We start from the raw sequence: 21,696 nt of genomic DNA, 5'->3' as shown, positions 1-21,696 counted from the left end.
TTTATATGCTTGTATGAATGAAAACTGAGAGAAAATACTAGGGATGAAGGGAAGAGTGATGTGGAGAGCAGAAAGTAATGAAAGGGAAGCCGAGCAGATCTATGTAGAATCGCTTGTAAGCAGAGAGAGGTGGTAAGAAGATGAAACGATTATCTAGACACTTAAAGTTTTAAATATAATTGTGTCAGAATAACTAATGAGGAAGAAAGATTAGAGAGCTGAGAATAAAGTACTGCTGCTATTCGGTCACCTTAGAGCAAAGACAAATTTCAAACAAACATGGAGTATAGGGTTAAAGGGCAGCGCCGAGAGGCATTTCAGAAACTTCAGTCACATTAATACAAATACGTGGGATTTTCCATGGGAACATTTTACCACTTTAGCGCGAATATAGTAAGATCCTCTGGGATATGTACAAGGGAGCGATGTAGTAACAGGCCATAGCATTTAAAGCAAGTGAGAATGTGGTGAGTCCACACCTTATCTAATAATGAGATCGATTAACAGTTGTCAAGGTAAGTGAAGGTGTTTCTTTGACTCTGTGTAGATAAAACCCCTGAACTCTCCAAAGGTGCCGAACTGTATAAATTTTAACCATACGCACAGTCATGAATGTTCTTGAAAAATATTTATTATAATTAATAAATGTTAAGCATAGGATAGTATTTTACTTGAAATTTCTCAGAGATGAGAAAGGCGGCATCTATCAGTACAGAGATTGTATCTCTTAATATTTCAAAAATATTTTAAGTGTTTTAATGCTCCAAACTGAAAAACGAAAACATCCCCCCCCCGCACCAAACAGGCTTTTAGAGCACTCTCCTTGAGTGTGGCTTTGTCTCTCTGCTAATACTCTCTCACCAGCCATAAAACAGAAGTTCTCTTGCTGAATTCGAGTGCTAATGCACTTCCAGAAAAATCTGAACAGCGAGCAAGTGGGATCTTGCAAAGCCACATCAAGCAGTCTTTAGAAAACCGTCAGAAGGGCAAACAGCCCATAAAACAAGGCACAGGGGTAAGCCACAAGGAGCTGCTGTCCTTCCATGGCTAAGGCGGAAATGAAGATCTTAGAAGCTGAGAGACTGCACCAGCTGATGATGAGCAGGGCTGACACAGTTCCGATGTTGCCCCTGTAACAAAGAAAGATGACAGCTGTCTTAGGCCTGGAGACGAAGAGGGAGACTGAGTCAGAGTTACCCTTGAAAAGCCAGCACTGCACTTGCGAAGAACATTGGTCTACATTTGCGAAGAACATTGGTCTCCGTTAGCAAAGGTGAATGATTACCCGGATGAACTCAAAAGATCTCAGCCAGTCAGAAAAGATTTCACTAAAATCCACTGCTTAGGAGTGATACGTTTATATTTTAGTAAGCCTAGACCAAGAAAAGCAGAAATGCTTGTTATAATCAGTTTCATCTTCCAATAACCCCATTCTATTCCCGTTCCATATAATATATTTCTAAATCATCTCTTAAGGTTTAGATTTTTAACAAAGTCTATGTGCTGCACATTACTAGCTACAGCGGAAAGTGGTAGAACTAACTTTGGGCCTGAGGTAGTTCCTACAGGGAGGAAGTTTGGTCAACCACCAGCTGCTTCTCGCTCTCTTTTCTCCAGGGTACTAATATGAGCGGTTCTAGTCAACCAATTTCCTCATTATCATTTCTGACCCTCCACAGAAGATCACAACCACGACCTGACACTAAAAGTCATAGCAAATCTCTCCTTTTTGAAAGACTATTTCCTCAGGTATTTTGTTAGAGTTGTGAGAATCTAACGCACACATTATCCCTTATAATTTCAGGGTGGAAATGTCTAAACTGCTAGAGATTTTCCAAATCTAAATTTTATGAATATTCTTCTCTTTGTCCCTTAGCATTCAAGTCATTTAAGATGCTCTAAATACCAAAGTCACAGAAAATAACCTTTGACACTTAGAATTTTAAAATAGTACATCATAGTATTATTATTTTGTGAAAACATCAGACAGGGTTGTAGAACCAAACTACATTACCCTGTCAAAGTTTTGTACAGCGCAGCCCTGTATACAGAACAGTATGCCAGAGCCAACAGTTACACAAACAGCTGTGTGCTTCTTTATAAAACATACAATAATGTATACATACATGTAATAAATATAGCTTGCTCTACTTATGCATTCACAGTGTCCATTTTCTGTCAAATTCTTTTGGTAAATTGAGTACTTGATTTGATAAGGCAAATATTTGGCTCCAGTAATTCTCAAGCATGTTACAATAAAAAATAAGACCATGTTTAGACAGAATGAGCACGTTTAAATCACCCTCAGTAATTTCATAAAAACAACTCTTTGTGATAACAAAAATATTGTAAATGTTTACTACTCTACCCTGATTGTCCTTGTAGTGATAAACTCTCTATATGACAACATCCCTTCCAATGTAGCATTAATCTCCTAAGACCCGCATCATCCAAGGAGAAAATGCAAGTCACATCTCCTTTGGACATGAAAGAATGAGCAAAAGGGTGAGTGTCTATTTCCCAGTGTTTTGTAGACATGACAGGTAACTGTGCCGTTGCTTGCTTGCTGTCACTGAGTGCTAATGGTAGGCATGAGCCTTGGGAACGTGCTCTGGGAAACACATCTATGCTATCCTTATGAATAGTTTAGAATTGCAAATGCCAGATGTCTAAGTGAAGAAAGAAAAAGGAAAAAAAATGTATTGACTGAGCATGTATGCCATAAGTTCTCCAGAATTAATGTCCCCATCGGGGTTTCTGGGAATTCTCAGCTGTGAGGAGTCCAGCTGAGAAATAGCAGATGCTTCTTGCCTAGAAGGCGGATGCCTGGGCACTCAAGCAATTCGTCAGAATTCAGCAGGCATTTACTCTTCCAAAATCAAATAAGTAAATTTTCTGTAGTTGTTATGTTACCCGTGCCAATAGTTTAGACTGAAGAATGTGAGAACTTAAACTTGCAAGTTTTAAATATTACATGGCTGGATTTATTTTTTAAACCTGTTTAAAAAGAGCAGTGCCCTAGCCAAACTGAACCTATTCTGTTTCTGAATCTGTGTGTAGCTTTTAACAAGCATGATTTTCCTCAATTTCAATGATAAAATGTTAAGACACTATGATTGCCCTGGTCTGGCAGGCCGGGGCAAAGATGATGCATGTGGAGTCAATTAGTACGAACACTTACTGCAATGAAAAGAAGATGGCACAGCTGGACAAGATGACCATGGGGAGCAAACAGTATCCCAGCACACTGGCCACGCAGCCGTATGACACCCCTGCAGAACTCATCAGGTTTAGTAAGGTGTGAATCCCGAGGCAGCCAACGGCACTCATGCCATATACGTAACCAAACTGGGCTTTTCCTGCCTGAAACAGCACAAAGAAAATGACTGGAAATCACAATATATGTGAGATGAAATCAGAATAGCAACACTACGGGGAACAGTCGAGAGTTTACTCAATGCTGTGAATATTATGGTAGGTACTATCTATCACCAAGGCTCTGAGAATTCTGGGTAAAAGAAAACCCTGCCTGTGACACAAACTACAAGCAAGCACTCTGAATATATGTGCATGTATGTATATGCACATATGTATAATATTTGGGATGAGCTAGTCATGCTTCAGAAAAGATAAAATATTGCCAGGATAATTTTTTATCATACATTTTCCTATAGAGAACGCAATAAGTGAAACATGATTTTTTTTGCCCCATACTTACTGAATAGCTGAATAATTGAGCAACAGAATAAAACTTTTAATATAGCCTTAAACACTTATAAACAGAAATACCCTTAAGATTTTGTTACAAATTTTAACAAAGGTTTAATATTAAAATATAAAATAAATCATCTGGGTTTTAACCTCAAATGTCTAAGATCCTCCTTTGGTAATTTGCCCATGTTGATCTAAAATACTTAGTGTTCTTCTAACTAAACACTTTAAAAAAAACTTTTTCTTGGCCAGGCAGTGGTGGCACACGCCTTTAAACCCAGCACTCAGGAAGCAGAGGTAGGCAGATCTCTAAGTTCAAGTCTAACCTGGTCTACAAGAGCTGCTTCTAGAACAGGCACCAAAGCTACATATAGAAACCCTATTTTGAAACCCCTCACCCCCCCAAAAATTTCTTGTAGTTCAGAGGATTAAGCCCCAGGCCTTGTAGATATTAGACAAGTGCTTTTACCACTAAGCTATATCTCCAGCCCGCTTTTAGGAGACAGGGTCTAGCTATACAGTGCCCACTGGTCAAATTTTTGTATCTTATACCTCCATCTCCTACGTGCTGGAATGACAGACATGCACAATACCCAGTCCTAACTGTACTTTTGTGTTGCTCATTTTGTTGTTGATTTTCAGACCATAGTGATAGCCTGAGCAGAACAGGTAAATGAGAATGTCTATAAATCATTATAGACATTGGGTAATGAAAAACATTGGAGTTGCTGTGGTTTGTGTATTTCCTAAATGCCTATGTATTCAAGTGCTTTGGGAAGTTGTGGACCCTCTAAAGATGGGATCTAGTAGAGAGAAGTAAAGTCACTAGGGGCATGTCTCCTACAGACGATTGTGAATCCTACATATTTAGAAGTATGTAAGGAATTTGAATATTGTCTCTGAATTTAGTTTTGCTTTTGCTAATATAATGAATGTAATGGCCTATGAAATGAACTTTTAATTATAGAGGCAAGGTAGTACAGAATTGACTTGGCAGCAAATAAATTTATCCTAAAATTTGACTTATCTAAAGTTGGAGTTTTTGGAATGTCATTGTTGGTATCTATTAACATTAATATCAATAATAATTGTTAATGAAAAATGTAAGTGTTAATATTTATATAAAATGTTAATGATGTAAATATTTTTTCACATATTCCATGTAATTTTAGAACTACAAGAAACCTCAGTTTCTAGTAAACATCAAAAAGGTAAACCCTTTCTGTCTAGAAGTAAAGGAATGGAAGTATATAAATGTGAAAACAATGTATTAAGATCATAGTTATTGGGAATTATGGGTAGAATTCATTTTATCACCTCCAGTTAAGATTTCCTTGTTTATAATGTTTTGTATTTAAAACACAAGAGAGGATATTAAAATAACTCCTACTAGCATTATTTGTCCAAGAGTGATCTTGATGATGGAACTAACACCATCTTTTAAGAAATGACTATCATTATATAGTCATGATAGTCATTTCTTAAAAGAAAAACAAACAAACAGCTGTTATGTTACAAATGACTTGCAAGGGAAAGATGAGTTAATATATTAAACTGATTGTTTCTGACTATTTGATTAATTGGCATGGCCTTGCACAGCAGCTTAAGCCAAGAATATCATATTTGTGTGAAAAGGAGAAGAAGGGAACCCTAAGAATAAATAGCAGCTGTGGTGACAGGGTTTGAGTTAGAGGGCACTCGCGTTTTTCATACCGAAAGGAAGGAGGTCGCTATCACTTTGCTGTTGCTGAACGAAAAGGATGTGATCACTGGCCACACAGAAACTAGGTTTTTTTCGGTATCTTGGCTGTCTAGTATTACAGATTTAGTGCATGGGAAGAGAACATGTATGTAGTCACACACACTTTTTAAAACACATTTGAAAGTTATAGTTGCATTAGAAGAAGCTGCTTTTGTATGTATGTGAAGGTGCTACATGTGTTCATGTGTGCTTGTGTATGTGTGTACAGGCCATCTATTTTTCAAGTCAGGGTGTCTCACAGATCCTAGTGCTCAGACTGGTAAAACTGCTGACTAGTGAGCAGTGCTCTCAGGATAAACTGGATGTCACAAAAGACACACTGGGCACTCCTAATATTGTTTTTAAAATCCCCCTAAATTCTTAATTTAGGAAAATTAAGAAAACAGTTAAAAAATAACTTAATAATAATTCAGAGACATAACAATACAAAAATGATGTCATAAACAAAAACAGGGGCTACAAGTAAAAAGAAGCTGATTTTGTTTGTTTGCTCTGTTTAAGGTTAGGTATCATTTTCTAGCTTGTCTTTGAGCTTGCTATGTAGCAAAATAAATGACCTTGAATTTCTGATCCTCCTGCCTCCATCCCCCAAGTAGTGGGATTATAAGCATGTGCCATTATACCTTACCCAGTTTCTATCAGGCTGGTCCCCACTGTCTGACTAGTGAGCATCATGGTCCCCACTGTCTGACTAGTGAGCATCATGGTCCCCACTGGCTGACTAGTGAGCATCATGGTCCCCACTGGCTGACTAGTGAGCATCATGGTCCCCACTGGCTGACTAGTGAGCATCATGGTCCCCACTGGCTGACTAGTGAGCATCATGATCCCCACTGGCTGACTAGTGAGCATCATGGTCCCCACTGGCTGACTAGTGAGCATCATGGTCCCCACTGGCTGACTAGTGAGCATCATGGTCCCCACTGGCTGACTAGTGAGCATCATGGCCCCACTGGCTGACTAGTGAGCATCATGGCCCCACTGGCTGACTAGTGAGCATCATGGTCTCCACTGGCTGACTAGTGAGCATCATGGCCCCACTGACTGACTAGTGAGCATCATGGCCCCACTGGCTGACTAGTGAGCATCATGGTCTCCACTGGCTGACTAGTGAGCATCATGGTCCCCACTGGCTGACTAGTGAGCATCATGGTCCCCACTGGCTGACTAGTGAGCATCATGGCCCCACTGGCTGACTAGTGAGCATCATGGTCCCCACTGGCTGACTAGTGAGCATCATGGTCCCCACTGGCTGACTAGTGAGCATCATGGTCCCCTCTGGCTGACTAGTGAGCATCATGGTCCCCACTGGCTGACTAGTGAGCATCATGGTCCCCACTGGCTGACTAGTGAGCATCATGGTTCTCTACATGCTGCTCTACACCAGGCTTTTATGTGATGGGATCCAAGTCCTAATTCTTGTTAGAAAGCAGATTTCTCCTGTTTTAAAAGAAAATGTTTCAAAATCAGCTCTGATGAAAATGAGGCCTGAAATGTCAGGTTAGCTGTCAGAAGCTACCATAAGCAATGTGGCTCCCAGAGCCACACAGAAAAGAATGGGTCCTGTGAGATCTGTTTCGTTCATGATGCTGCCATCTGCTGGCTTCATTGGGTTTAGCACCGTCAAGGTTTTTTGCCATATGTGATCAAAATTAATTCCAAGTTCTGCAAAAAGAAAATAAATAGTGTAAGGTAAATATAGAAAACAAAAGAGTTATATTAACTCAGAGTTAGTGTATCTATTCTTTTTCATGACAACTCAAGATAATTGATCTATTTTGGCATCAGAATCTAAATCTAAAGTTTAAGGCAATGTACAGTGAACAAATAACACCCAAAACAATAGTTTAAAGGAAAATCCTCTGTTGAGATTTTTATCTGGTTCATGCAGCAAAATCTTAATAATATTTAAAAACATGGAATTGACATACAGTAAAACCTGCCATTGCAGCTAACAGACTAGACGTGTCTCAATCATTCCTTCGGATCTTTCCTCCATCCACATATTCAACTGTGAGTACTTCCGGAATCCTGCCATATCACCCATGGCAGAACTGGTTAATGATACTCAGTCTAAGTCTAGAGTTTTCCTTTATTCTGCCTAATAAGAACATTAACCTCGCTCTAAATTGATAAAATTCCACAAGAAAGAAAGAGAAGGACTCTTTTTGTGGAGAGTAGTGGCCATGAGGTACATGCAGATGTTTATAAATCAATGCACTGTGAGATTGAATCAATAAGCTCAAAGATTAAATACTAAGGACAAGTTAATCTTTTTCTTTTTATGAGTGAGAATATTAGAATAAAATCATCTCACTAAAGCAAGCTCTAATTGATTACTCAGACTTTACTGGCTTTTCAAGATCTACAAGCATTGGTCTCACATTCATATAATAAATGTAGTGTCAGTTCATTCCTATTATGCATCAAATGTCTGAGATGTTGAGAGGTTAAATTTTTTTCAGAATCTGAAAGCCAGAAATAGAAAAATCTACATTTCCACATTGTCCAATTTCACTCTTGTAAAGCATTGAGAAGTCAGGTCTATGTGCAGCTAATCTATCTATCTATCTATATCTGTCTATCTATCTATCGTTCTATCTATCTATCATTTCTTTATCAAATTTATTACATATTTTCTATAAGAAAGGCTACATTTCTAAACTCAGATGTACATATATATTTATCTGTCTATCTATCATCTAACTATATCTATCATCTATCAATCATATGCCTGATTTCTTCCATCTCTCCTAGGGAAAGACTACATACCCTTTCTAAATTCAACTGTACTTACAAGCATGTACAAATATCTCCAGTCAGATGATAAAAACATTTCAGCTGTTTATTTAGAGACACTGGGTACTAGGCACACTATTTCCCATTGAACCACATCTCCATTCTCAGATTTTTTTCAATGGTTGCAAGTACCATTTTAATATTTTTCAAAGTTGACATTTTGCGCAAGATGGATTTCTAATTATTCTCACAAAGAGGGGCCTTCCTTCAACAATTTAGAAATCTTTAGAAACCCTGTCAGAGGGTGCTAGCTCACCCAGGTGAACTAGCGTAGAGAAACAAACTTTTATACATGCAATCCCCTGACTGAAATCTGTCGTTCTAAGTAAGGGCAGAAAATTACTTAAACCTACTGGCGATGTAGGTTAGGTTAGAGTTAAAGCAACGGCTTCACATTTGTGAGGGCCTAGATTTTCCCCCAGTAGTGGGTTAGGAAAGAAAGAAAAAGAGAGAGAAAATAAACATTACTAAGCAGTGAGCAACAAAAAACATACATACAAGTAACATTATAGGGACTGGACAAATTGTATTTAGGGATTTCTCTCTCTCTCTCTCTTTCTCTCTCTCTCTCTCTCTCTCTCTCTCTCTCTCTCTCTCTCTCTTTCTCTGTATGTGTGTGTGTGTGTGCGCGCATGCGCGTATGTGTGCGTATGTGTGCATGGGGATAGCAATTAATGAAAAAAGAGGCCATGAATTTGAAAGAGTTCAAGGATGCATACTTGAGAGTTTTTGGAAGGAGGAAAGGAGAACGTTGTAATTATGCTATAATCAAAAAATAAAAAGAAGCAGTTTTAAAAATAGTAAGTTGAGTACATTGCTGTTTCCACATTTTTCCTTTACTGAAAGTAAAGTGTGTTATACTTTATGACCATATACGCTAGAGGAGATGGGTGGTTCGACAATCTTAAAGGGCGGCAAGATTTTACCATAATTGTTTCCTCTCATATATTACATTCGGAACACAGTTTCCTCTCCCTTCTCCCCTCCCAGACCACTCCACCTTCGTGCCCCCATTCACTTCTCCATTCTCTTCAGAAAAGTGCAGGTCTTCCATGGGTATCAACCAAACATGACATATCAAGTTGCAGTAAGACTTAGTGCCAGTAGAGGAAAAGGTCCCAACATAATGGAGAAAAAAAGGGTCAGGGACTGCTCCTTCTCCCACTGTTCAGTGTCCCACAAGAACGCCAAGTTACACAACCATAATATATATGCAAAGGGCCTAGATTGGTTCCATGTTGGTTCCCCAATTATTGGTTCAGGATTTCTTAGCCCTTATGAGCCTAGGTTAGTTGATTCTGTGGGTTTTATTTGGGGTCCTTGATCCCTCTGCTTCCTACAATCCTTCTTTCCCTTCTTTGTCAGGATGCCCCAAGCTCCACCTAACGTTTGGCTGTGGGTTTCTGATTCTGTTTCATCAGTTGCTGGCAATTGTGCTAGGCTCCTGTCTATGAGTATAGCTGAACATCATTAGCGATATTTCATTGAATTTTTTTTTGCGGTCCTGTTTGGTTCTATCCTGGGACACTGGACTAGTCTGCCTCTGCTTCCTGGTAGTAGGTGGTGTCAGGGGTAAGCTCCCTCTATAGGCATGGGTCTCAGGCTGGGCCAGTATTGGCCACTCCCATAATTTCTGTGCCACCTTTACCCTAGTACATCTTGCAGAAAGGACAAATTGTAGGTCGAAGGTTTTATGGCTGGGTTAGTGCCCCAGTGCCTTACTAAAGTCTTTCCTGGTTGTAGGAGATGGCTGGTTTAGGCTCTGTAACCCTCAAATACTAGGAGTCATATCTACAGTCACCCTTGTAGGTTCCTAGGAATTTCCATTGTCCTAGGTTTTATAAATGGCAGAAGACCATAAAAATTGAGGAATATCACAGTTTAAATTCATTTCATGCCAGGCTTCTGTCACTTTCCAATTTCATTATCAGTTTTTATCACAATTAAGTGCCTTTGGTACAAAAATGTCTTTTTTTTTATTCTTTAAAAATAAGTAATAAGTCGTTCTGAAAAAAACTCATATAAAATGATATACAAAATCAATATTGATTTCTACTATGTATTGATGACATATTGAAGGACTGCACACAAAATCATGAATAAATATAGGGTGAACTAAATATTTTCACGAGAAAAAAATTGTTCCCAACTGACTATGTATGTTCAAAATATTTTCTTTTCAAATTTATTAGCAAGTATTCATTGTAGGGGCCCCCAACGTGATGCCTTATTGTGTAAAACAGAAGATAGAACCACTATAAAACTTGAATGTAAAATTTATTATTCTGCTGTCATCTAGTGGTAGTAAAGTATATGACATGAAGTATAAAAGTGAATTAAGATCATTATTTTTACAGAAATTATGGCTTTGACATTTCAGATGTATCAGCCTGTGCTACAAGGAAAGAACTATGAATTCTAGTAACTTTTCTGGCTTGACGGACTAAAATTGACCCTTGTACAAGGATTAAGACTTATTTTTCCACTTTATCTTATAGGTTTCATCTATGAAAATATAAAAAAATATTACTTTAAAATCTGAGCATCTTCGAGAAAATGGATATAAATGCTGTTTTGATCTAGAGAAACTGGTTCTAAATAAAACAATTGGAAAAAGTCTCCAAGAAATATATTTAATTTAAAATATAAATACTAAAATTCCCGTGTTTCCCCAAAGATTTATAAGAAAATTACATTAAATAAGCAAGAAAAAAGTTTATTGAAATTCATCTTCTGGTATGGGAGGTCCTTCTATATATGTATTGCTTTTATTGGTTAATGAATAAAGCTGGTTTCGGCCAGTGGCTTAAAAGAGTAAAGCCAAGTGGGAAACCTGAACTGAATGCTGGGAAAAAGAAGGCGAAGTCAGGGAGAAGCCACATAGCCACTGCTAGAGACAGATGCCTCCGCTGGAACCTGCTGAAATTTTGCCAGTAGGCCACGACTTGGTGGTGATGCAAAGATTAATGGAGATGGGTTAGTTTGGGATGTAAAAGTCAGCCAATAGGAAGCTAGAGCTAAAGACCAAACACTGATCTAATTAATACAGTTTCTGTGTGGTTTTTTGAGTCTGGGCAGCCAGGAACAAAGGTACAGCCTTCAGCAACACATCTTATAGAGAGTTATTAATCTACTGCTATGTAAATATACCTTAAAATAAGGAAAGGAAAACTAATTTAATGCTAATGTGACAAGAATCACAAAAAAATGGAAAAAGTAAAAATAACCAACATACATGAAAACCTCTGAGGCTTCTAGTAATATAGAAATACAAAGCAGTTGTCTCTACTTTTTTACTATCGAATTGACATAGATATTGCGTATTTGACTCTAATGGTACAGTAGAAAACTCATTTTTGCCAGGTCAACTGACAACGTTCCAAGTGCCTCCTGACCAAATTCTCCCACTGTTACAGACACATCCCAAAGAATGCACAGGCCAAAAGATTTTAACTATGATGTTCATCAAAATAATGCTTATTGTAGGCTATAACCTGTAAGGTATGCTTAAATTATTGCATCTGAGCTTTATAATATGATTATAAATCAAGTTTTAAAAATTTAATGGCTTTAAAGAACACATATATGAAAATGATCATGATACAATAACTGAAAATAAGACCATATATGATTGTGTTATTCTTTATTTTAAAATACTCAAATATTTTCATTGAAAAATAGCATTTCCTTTTGGAGTAACTAGGTGTTTACATACATAATAAGTGCACAAAAATAGGATAGTTGCTTGAAAGAAACATTCAAATGTTTTATGGTTAATACTTAGAGACAAGTTTTTAATTGCTTTATATATTAATCCATATGTTTCTATATTTTCCAATATGTATAGTGAATGCACTTAGGCAACCAAAGGGCTTTTTAAGGCAAAAATATTGTTAGAATCCAAAATTCTTAGTGAAAATAGATTATAGCCAGGAGGTGTTGGCACACACCTTTAGTCCCAACACTCGGGAGGCAGACTCAAGTGGATCTCTGTGAGTTTCATGCCAGCCTGTCTACATAGTGAGTTCCAGGATAGGTTACAATGTTACAGAGAAACATTGTCTCAAAAAAGAAAAAGATAGCTTATAATCTTCAAATGTATAAGCTTTAGTTGTTTAGTAATTGCAGAGGAGAAATAGAATGACCTGATGAGACATAATGGATCACAAAACTTAATAGCTTCTAAGCTTATAACAGATCTATTACCTAATTTTCTGTATTATACACAATTATTTAAATCTTTCTCTTGTTTACATTTTTAGGCAAAGAAAGAAGACTATGTTAACTCCAGGAAGTTATTGAATTCAAATGAGGTAAACAGTCCTTTTATGGAAAACACTGATAATTATAATCTTTCTTTTTACCTCTCTCTACTTAGAGCCGGCGTACATACAGAAGACTTGGACTTTACCACTGAGTATTTATGTTTCATTCTCTAGTGTAAATCCAGTAGAGTTTTGAGTTCTTTCTTGTGGTTGCTACTTCCAGCAAAAACTCTTAATACAGACATAGAACGCCTGGGTATGAATAGAAATAAATGAATAGAAAGTTCCTGAAATCTCTCTGGACCTCCAGCTCCAGGAGTCAGGAGTTTCCTTACTAAGAACATTGTTATCAACTGGAACTGTATTCTCCTTTGCCTAGTTTTGCCAAAATGAGAACCAGAGAAGGAAAAGGGTTTCGCCTGCCTCCCTGTCAACCACAAACAAACGTTAATGTGAGAAACTATCTCCTTTGCTCCCAGACAGACAGCAAAGACTAAAATTAGTGTTGTTATGAAGTGCATTCTCAGATGGTTGGAAAGTGTTGTTGCTTAGATATAAACACCTTTCCATAACATGTCTTTCTTAGAGCATCCAATAACAGCAACAATTAACAACTTCACAGTGGCAGAACAAACAAGCTCAGAAACTTCAGCTAATAATGCAACAAACTTGCAATGGTTTTGGTATACGAGTCCTGGTTTGGCAGACTCTTGTTAACTGTGTAGTAATTACACACAAAGCACTGTATGCAACATTGTATCAAAACAGGATAAGCCCCAATTAGTGCTGTAGTTCTCTGAGCTGTGCACACCTTAAAAACAACGCTTCCTTAACTTGCCTTCCAGCAAAGGAGGTTCCTCATCAAAACCGTCCTCTGAAGGAGCCTGTGGATAATAGTCTGAGGTAGATGCTGGCTGAAAGAGCTGCCCTGCATAGTTTGATGACAGGAACATCTCTGGTGGAACAGAAGAGGAAGCGGCTTGTGCTCTAGAAAATTAAAAATGTCAATGCTTTACATACAAGAAAGCAATATTCCAACAAATCAAGGAAGGGAAGCGCAATCTCCCTTGTAAGGAATTTACTTAATTTAAGTTAAATTAAACTCAAATATTTGAAGTAAGAGATAATGAAAAAGCTTCTATAATAGTGATCTACAATAACGGTATTAGTCAAGCATATGCCATATTGTGGGCACTGTCTCCCTTTTCTCATCTAAAACTCTATGTGGTCAAGACTACACTGTAAATGCCATTTTGAAGAAGAATAGAAAGAGTTTCAAAAGCAAGTGACCCAAAAAGATAATACAAGCAGTAGGGATAGATCTTGAACCTTTCCCAAAGCAATGTGCATTATCCTCTCTGTGGAGTGGATGGGATGGGAATAAGTGGAGGTGGTGGGAGGAGAAGAAAGAATAGGAACTTGGATTGGTATGTATAATGAACAAAAATAGTTTGCTTTCTTTTTAAAAAAATAAAAATAAGTTAAATTTTAGAAAAAGATTTTAGAAAAAAAGAGTAAATGACCCCCCAATTGTCCTGCTTGGGTTTCTGGACTGTGTTTTTTGAGCAGGTCTCTGCTCCCTACGTAGGGAACATTCCTCTCTGCTCTCTATCATATTAAAGTTTCTAAAACCCCCAGGAATAGCTAATAAATGTCATAGCTTAATAGTATTGTCAACATAAATGAAATAAAAATCTATAAAATCTTTTGTTTACAGAGAAATATACTCTCCAATACTGACTATTCCCAGAAATCACTGTTCATCAAATTATTCATTACTACCTAGAGCCCCTTGTTAAGTATGCAGGTTACTAACTTCTGAAAGTCTTTTTACAGTGAGAAATTTGCTTTTGCGAAAATATGATGCTTTTACATGTCCAAGAATGAGTATTTGTTTTATCATATGAATGAGAAACTTGAAAAATATTTGATCCTTGTAAATAACTTGCAATAGTGCTAAAGGAAGAAATAAATAAAAAGCCCATGAAATTAGTTCATTTTTCATAGTTTTTAGTTGCAGAAAGGAAAGAAAAATCAATAACTATCTATCACATTTTTTCATCTTTTATTTTACTTTTAACCAAAGACCCATTGACTAGGATAAATGTAGAGTTCCAGATTCTGAAATTTAAAATCTTGATATCTCTTAATATGAAAATATTTTTACAAAATGCTCTTGATAATTTTCTTCTATGATTAGTCTTAATATAAAATTCCACAAAATCATATGCAATTCTTTTTACATATTTAACCTTGACCCAAAAAATGACCTCTCTTGCCAAATGAAACCATAGACAAAGGGAAGAGTTTTGTCATTCATTAACCATTCATTAAAGGCAGAGATCTGATCTAATAACTTTGAACTCTTTGAACTCCTACAACATACATAGAGATTATTATAGTTATCCCAGTCATATAAGATATTTTTCATTTTTTTCAGTGTGGGATGGAACCATGTCTTATAACTGGGCCAGATGCAGTGTAATCATGAACTTTTCTCATTTAGCTGTGTTATCACGTTGTCATCCTGATTTCTGAGAACTGTCGGTTTAAGTAATCAAATGGGCTAAGGATATTCCACCCATTGGGTGGAATGGGAAAGCTTAAGAATAAAGACTGAGTTTCCTCATATTAAACTTTATTTTAGTTAAAAAAAATAAGCAGTACTCAAGTAGAAATATCATGTGGAAGAGGGAATGAATAAAGGAATAGGGGTTTCAAGGCAATGTACACCTTTCTATGAGACAGGGCGCCTGAAATGAAAAGCCGATCACATTTTCTCATTTTCCATCATTACACTAACCATTTGAAATAGCCTCTTATTCAATGCACTCACTCAAGCTCGAGCACCCTCTGGTTGTTTCTTTATCCCTTTAAGTATAAATCATAAATGGAATAAAATTTCAGACACTCACCATTTGAGGTTGTAGAAACATTATACAACAGTACCTTTCCCTTCCAGCTAGAACACCACTCAGTAATGAGTGTAGCACCCACTGCTCATGCATGTAAGATGATCAGTTAGTAGGAATATGGTCCAGATTTCCCTAGACAGAGATGAAAATGGACACCTTCCATTCCCTCTCTTATAAAAATCAAACAACCTTAGACCCCAAATCTCAAGCCTGTTTCTTACTAACTGACTGTGATGGTTAATATTTGTTGTGAGGAAGGCTGGATTTAGAATCAACTAAGAGACAAACATCTGGCATATGTGTGAAGGAGGGAGATTCTAGATTGGATTAGTTGAGGTGTAACTACACCCCCTAACTTTGGGCTACAGCACTCTGTGGGCTACCGTACCCAAATCTTAACAAAAGAATATAATGATGGGAACAGCAACATTCATCTCTCCTTCTGTTTTCTGACTGTGGCACGATGTGACCATAATCTCTAACTATGACCTCTATGAATCCCCTCCAACTCCATGAGTGTCTATAGTCTCAAACCTTGAATCAAAGAAAGAAAACAAAGAAACAAAGCCTTTCTGACTTAAGTCACTTATGAAAATTTGTCATAGCAACAAGAAAAAATGACTGATTAATAACCTTGAAAACATTATCAATTTATCTCTGTAACTGGCTTCTCAAAAGTAATACTTACCTCATAGGGTTGCTCAGGATTCCAATGCCATGTTTAATAAAGCTCAAGGCAGTTAATAATGCATGAAAAGTGTTCAGTAAATGTTACTTATGAAAGACATGATCCTTCTTCCAGTTCACTAACATAGATGCACAGAACAATGTGCAGAAAGGCAGCTGAGCAACCCAAACTATAGGATAGCAGTGTGCTTTGGAAACTTACATTTATTAATATTCAAATAATGGCTTTGCTTTAATATATACTTTTTATACATCAATGCATTTTTTTCTTTATAAAAACTACACAAAGTACATGTCCTTATGTCTCTCAGCTGAATAAATAAAAGTTAAGTGTTCTCAGTTTCACAGAGATAAACTATGCTAGCCAGGACAAATTCTTCTCACTTTGTGGAGATTTCTTTGCTTGTTTGTTTGTTTGTTTCTTACTTTCTTTTTTCTAATAAAAAAATACTAAATTCTTTCTTTATTTAAAATTCAAGTTAAGAGTTTTCACCTCCATGTATGGGGGGCATATATGCACATGTAGAAGTCAGTGGTCAATGTTGAGGGTCTTCTTCAGTGGATCTCTGCTTTATGTTTTTGAGATGGGGAATCTCTCACTGGCCTGGCACTTGGTGATTTGTCTAAAATGTCTAGCCACCAATTCTCAGAAGATTTCCAATCACTACCTCCTCCATGTTGTGTTACAGATACAGATACACTCCATCCAGCTTTTCCACATTATTTCTGGAGATCTCAGACTAGGTCTTTATGATTTCCTTGGAAAACACTTCACCAATTGATCCATCTCACCAGACCTTATAATTAAATTCATTCCCAATACCTAACACATCTTAAAATATGTTTATGTCAATACGGTCGTGGCACTTTTCATAATGGTCACATATTAAAATGAATAGTTTATTGTTCAACTCCTCAAAAATAAAACCTATCTCTGTAATGGAAAAGACTTTCTAACTCCATTCTAAAAAAAAAAAAAACCACATAGTCTTATACCACAGATAAATGTAGCTCTCACCCCATCTTGAAGATTCTTTATAATCAGTAGACAAAATGATTATGATTATAGAAATTCATACCTGGTCAAAATGTTGAGAACTGGCTGTAGGGTGCCAATCCCACCTGATGCACTACCAATGCAATCCCTACACCTAAGTCTAAAAGAACATTTCAGAAAGGGTGGGCAGAAAGACTGCAAAAGTCAGAGGACATCTGCTGTAGCATAGCATCTCCTACACACGACAGGAAGTAGCATCGGTGGAATTTCAGCGGTATTGTTGACTAAACAAGATCTTAAGGACAGAGCTACTTGACATGCCATCATGAATAAGGGATAGGCTCCGCCCCTAGATGAAGACCTACATGCAACCAATGGCTGTTGAGAGAGCTGTAATCTCAGTTGTATTCAGGGAAGAACCCCTGATAAACTAGTCCCAAGTGATCAGCACTAAATATGTAAGCATAAGAGACCAACACCAAATGAACTCAGCAGATTCATGTACACACGTCTGAATTGTGTGTGTGTGTGTGTGTGCGCGCGCGCGCGCATGCACATATACATGTGCATATCCAATACTAACTACTGAATAAGCGGTACTCATGAATTTGAGAGAGATTGGGAGTGGACACTGGAGGGAGCTAGAAATTATGGGACTACAGTACACATGTAGAAAATTCTCATTTTTTAAATAAAAATTATAAAAAGACCTTGGATTTCATCCTTACCATGTTTTGTAGTGGCTTTAATTTCTGAGAAAAACTAAACAAAATAAATGTCTTTAAATAGATGGAATCCATTTTCAGTGTCCAGATAACTATCAGGTAAAGGGCTCTTATTTAATCATTATTTTTAAAAGAATAAATAAAACACTAACTTGACATGAGCACCAAGTAAAAAAATATTGGCAGAAAATTGGGGTAATTTATCTGTCTTTTCTTGTTATTTAGTGGAGGATACTTCATTGACAACTGCTCGGTTAACTCTGTTAACTTCTTCCCTCAAGAAAGCACATGTATCAGGAACTGACAAAACATTGACATTTCTAAAAATGGGAGTATGTTTGCTCACTATCAAATACTTACTCTCTGGATCCATAAAGATTCCCATGAGCATTAGAATCATTATAGCTCTGCTCCTGATTCTCGATGATATAATTAGATTGGTAAAAGTCCAAATCATACTCTCCCAAGTTAGACATCCTGAAAAATTAAGTTGGTCTGATTTTATTTTGTTTGTTAGGCAATTAAGCTTTTTGAAATATGTATCAAGATTTATTGATGGTGTGGTTATAGCTGTTTTCCTGTCAAAGGATATATTATTTGGAAGAATAAATTAACTATTAGGGGAAAAGCAGGAAATACATGCTGGAAAGTCACCTTCAAAACCGATTAACTTCAAGTACTATATTAAGTTTTCACACTTTCTTATGGTGACTGTAAGTTGACTTCAGCTTTTCTAAAAGAAATCACCAACACCCTTCCCCCATGCACCTCATTCTCAGCAGTTTAGAGAAAAGTTTTAAACTTGGTGTCCTACTTATCCGCAGACTAAGCAATGCAAGTTTCTCGCTTCAAAAAATGACGTACAAGTATACAGGTATGTACACACAGAGACCTGCACTTAGATGCACACACACAGTACAAAAAAGGCAGAAAGTAACAACTTAAATTATTAGTACTTTATTTTAATTTACCCAGAGACATAAATTTTACTAAATGCCTTTCTTGCTCACCTAAACAAAAAGTAGAACTTTATAAAATATTTTCTAATTATGCTTAAGAATTTCTTTTAATCATCATTTAACATTTTCTTCCTTTTTTCCAAGATGCTGTCATGGGTTGTGGATGAGTGAGATAGAAATAGATTCTGTAGCACTAGACTGAGGACACAGTCCTTTCACCTACACTTACTACTTTGCTTCAAGTCACTTCTGATAATTTAGAGTACATGACTTTCACTCCTACTGAATGCAGAACCAATAGATGGAAAAAGGACAACATGAGATCAAGAGGTGACAGAACAAGGTGTCAGAAAGGCAGGATGGCTATTTGATTAAAAATTCTAGGAGAGAGCAGAGACTTTTGGATTTTTAATCCTATGTTTTTGAAAACCATTTTTATTTTGAAGGTGTGAATTTAGAAACCACTGGGAGTAATCCATATAATTATAGTCATTCATGGAATACTCCCAATAATGAATTTAAAATTATAAATCTATAAAAACAGCCTTAACCCTAAGATCTTCATTAATCAGAAATATTCAATGACAGTTGTAAAATAATATAAAAAAACAGTTATTCGATTCAGTAAAATACAAAGAGCTTTGCAAAGGTAGATATAGTAATTCATGCAGCTGATTTCATAAATAAGCAATTTTCATTAGTGATGTACATGAAGTAGCTATGAGTTATAAAAACTAAAATCAAGACTTAGTAATGAATCCTTTAACAAACTATAATATAAATTCAATATTATATATAAAACAAAGACTAAACCTTATTAGTGTAAGCTTCTAAACCCAAAAAAACTGTTATTATCAAGCAGAGAGAGGGATTTTTTTGAAAATACAATAACTTTAGGCTACATGCCAAGTTTTATGTAACAGCTTTTTGAGTTCTTACATAATCCCCTTTTGTATTTTATTTAAATGCTAGGTGTTTTTTAAAAGGATCAGGCAGACTAGACACGTACCTGTCTCTATGTATTGCTATGAGGAAAGGTCCTCCAACAAACGTAGCTGTTCTTGGGAAATCTAAACAAACCAGTGGGTGAAAAGAAGAAGCACTGACTATATATAAAAATTTCTAAATTTGTACGCTGACGGAGTGGACAGATGACACAGCCAGGAAAGCAACGCTGCCAAAAAGTCAACGCAGTGTCTTATCACACATTTTTATGGCTCGAAACACAATGAGCAACATGCAGACATAAATCAGATAATGTGGAGAAATAAATCCAGTATCCTTGTATGCACGTCCATTAAACTTGGCAACAAGATTATTTACTGGAAGTCATCCATGAAAAGCAAAGGGCTTTATGTGACTTCTACTCTGGTTTTCACTCTAGTAGGATTTACAGTAATCTGTGATAAAAATAAATCTGTAGTACTTGATCTTAACATGGAGACCTCAGCACTGAAATAAAATGAAATGTTATCATTTTATCCTAATCTGAGCAATTTTTTAGGAAAATGAATTATGGCATGTTCTTGGCTTTATCTGAATTAATTTCTGCAGTTGAGATATTGATACATTATTCTGACCTAGTTTTTGTATGTTTGCTCTGGTGTGTATTGGGAGTGCGTGCAGAGTGTGGCATGTTGCCAGAAGTAGTTGACACCAGGTGCCTTCTTCCATCATTCTCCATGATCTGTTCTGAGACAGAATTTTACTGAACCTGGCTAGCTGATTGTCTAGTTTGAGTGGCCAACAAACCCCCAGGATCCTTTTGTCTCCATCTCTTGGTGCTGAGATTAGAGGTGAGCCTCCACACCAACTTTTTACACAGGTACCAGGGCCCTGTGCTTACACAACAAGCACTTCTTACCCATGTTCCATCTTTTCACCCTGGTCTGGTGTTATTATGTACTGAATGTGTTCTGTCATATATTAAATCAATTCCAGACAATGAAGGCTTTTTAACTCATCCTTGCCCTTGAAAGATACACAGTTGACCCTTTGTGTTATATCATTGATTCACTACCAGGAAACATTATAGCTAGTAGACTCCAGCCCTTCTGGACCAGATAACTTTGAGGACTATTTCCCTTATGGTTTGCTTTCTTCTGAAACTCCCTTCTAGGACTTCAGATTGCATACACATTAAAATCCTGGTGTTTAAATTTTTTAAAAAAATGAATTTGTTTAACAATTTCTTTTTCTATGTCAGTGGTAAAATAACACTCATACACACATTTATTCAGGACCAACTATTGAATACCTGAGTCTGCTCTTCTTATTTTGGAGGTAGGAATCATGGATGGCCTAGATCTATATAGTCCCTACTTACCTTGAACTCATGCAGATTCACTGATCTCTGTCTGTAGTAATGGGATAAATTAAAGGTGTAAGTCATCATACCTAGGTAGACTCCAACCTTAATGTATGATTATAAAAATAGTTATGCAGGTCTGAATTCAAAGTTATATATCTTAGTACATATCATACCACATCTGCAAGTAATAATGAATAGCTCAGCATTACATACAAACTTTAAATGTAGGTAATTTACCATTTATAGAACTTACATGAGTTTGTAACTGTGCCGTTTTCTAGGAAAAAAAGAAATAAAGATGAAATAATATGTCCAGAGACATCGGATACTCAATAGGAGAGACAATGTTTGAAATATAGTGGACAGAGTTCAAAGTTGTATGATTGATTTAATTAAGGTGTCTATTGCTGCAACAGAATACCATGACCAAAGAAGCTTGGAGAGTAAAGGGTTTGTTTGACTTATGAATCCTTAGCTCTGTTTGTCATTGAAGGAAATCAGGTCAGAAACTCAAAAAGTGCAGAGATCTGGAAGCAGAAACTGATGCAGAGGGCATGGAGGGATG

General features: G+C 36.7%; 1 protein-coding gene across 1 annotated transcript; it reads right to left on the bottom strand.

Moving 5' to 3' along the window:
• Positions 1-609: 609 nt before the first annotated feature.
• Positions 610-19,951, bottom strand: Yipf7 (Yip1 domain family member 7). The gene is made up of 6 exons (XM_048415331.3): positions 19,830-19,951; positions 18,222-18,338; positions 13,376-13,524; positions 6,993-7,138; positions 3,182-3,363; positions 610-1,130 (listed from the first exon to the last, which is right to left on the bottom strand). The coding sequence occupies exons 2-6, from the start codon at positions 18,335-18,337 to the stop codon at positions 968-970; spliced, it is 756 nt and encodes a 251-aa protein (XP_048271288.3). The 5' UTR covers position 18,338; positions 19,830-19,951; the 3' UTR covers positions 610-967.
• Positions 19,952-21,696: the final 1,745 nt, after the last annotated feature.

The sequence above is a fragment of the Myodes glareolus genome, chromosome 8 (assembly GCF_982192425.1).
Source record: "Myodes glareolus chromosome 8, mMyoGla1.1, whole genome shotgun sequence".
NCBI lineage: Eukaryota > Metazoa > Chordata > Mammalia > Rodentia > Cricetidae > Myodes > Myodes glareolus.
Note: the sequence above shows the minus strand (reverse complement) of the source record. Positions and strands in the feature narration are given on the sequence as shown.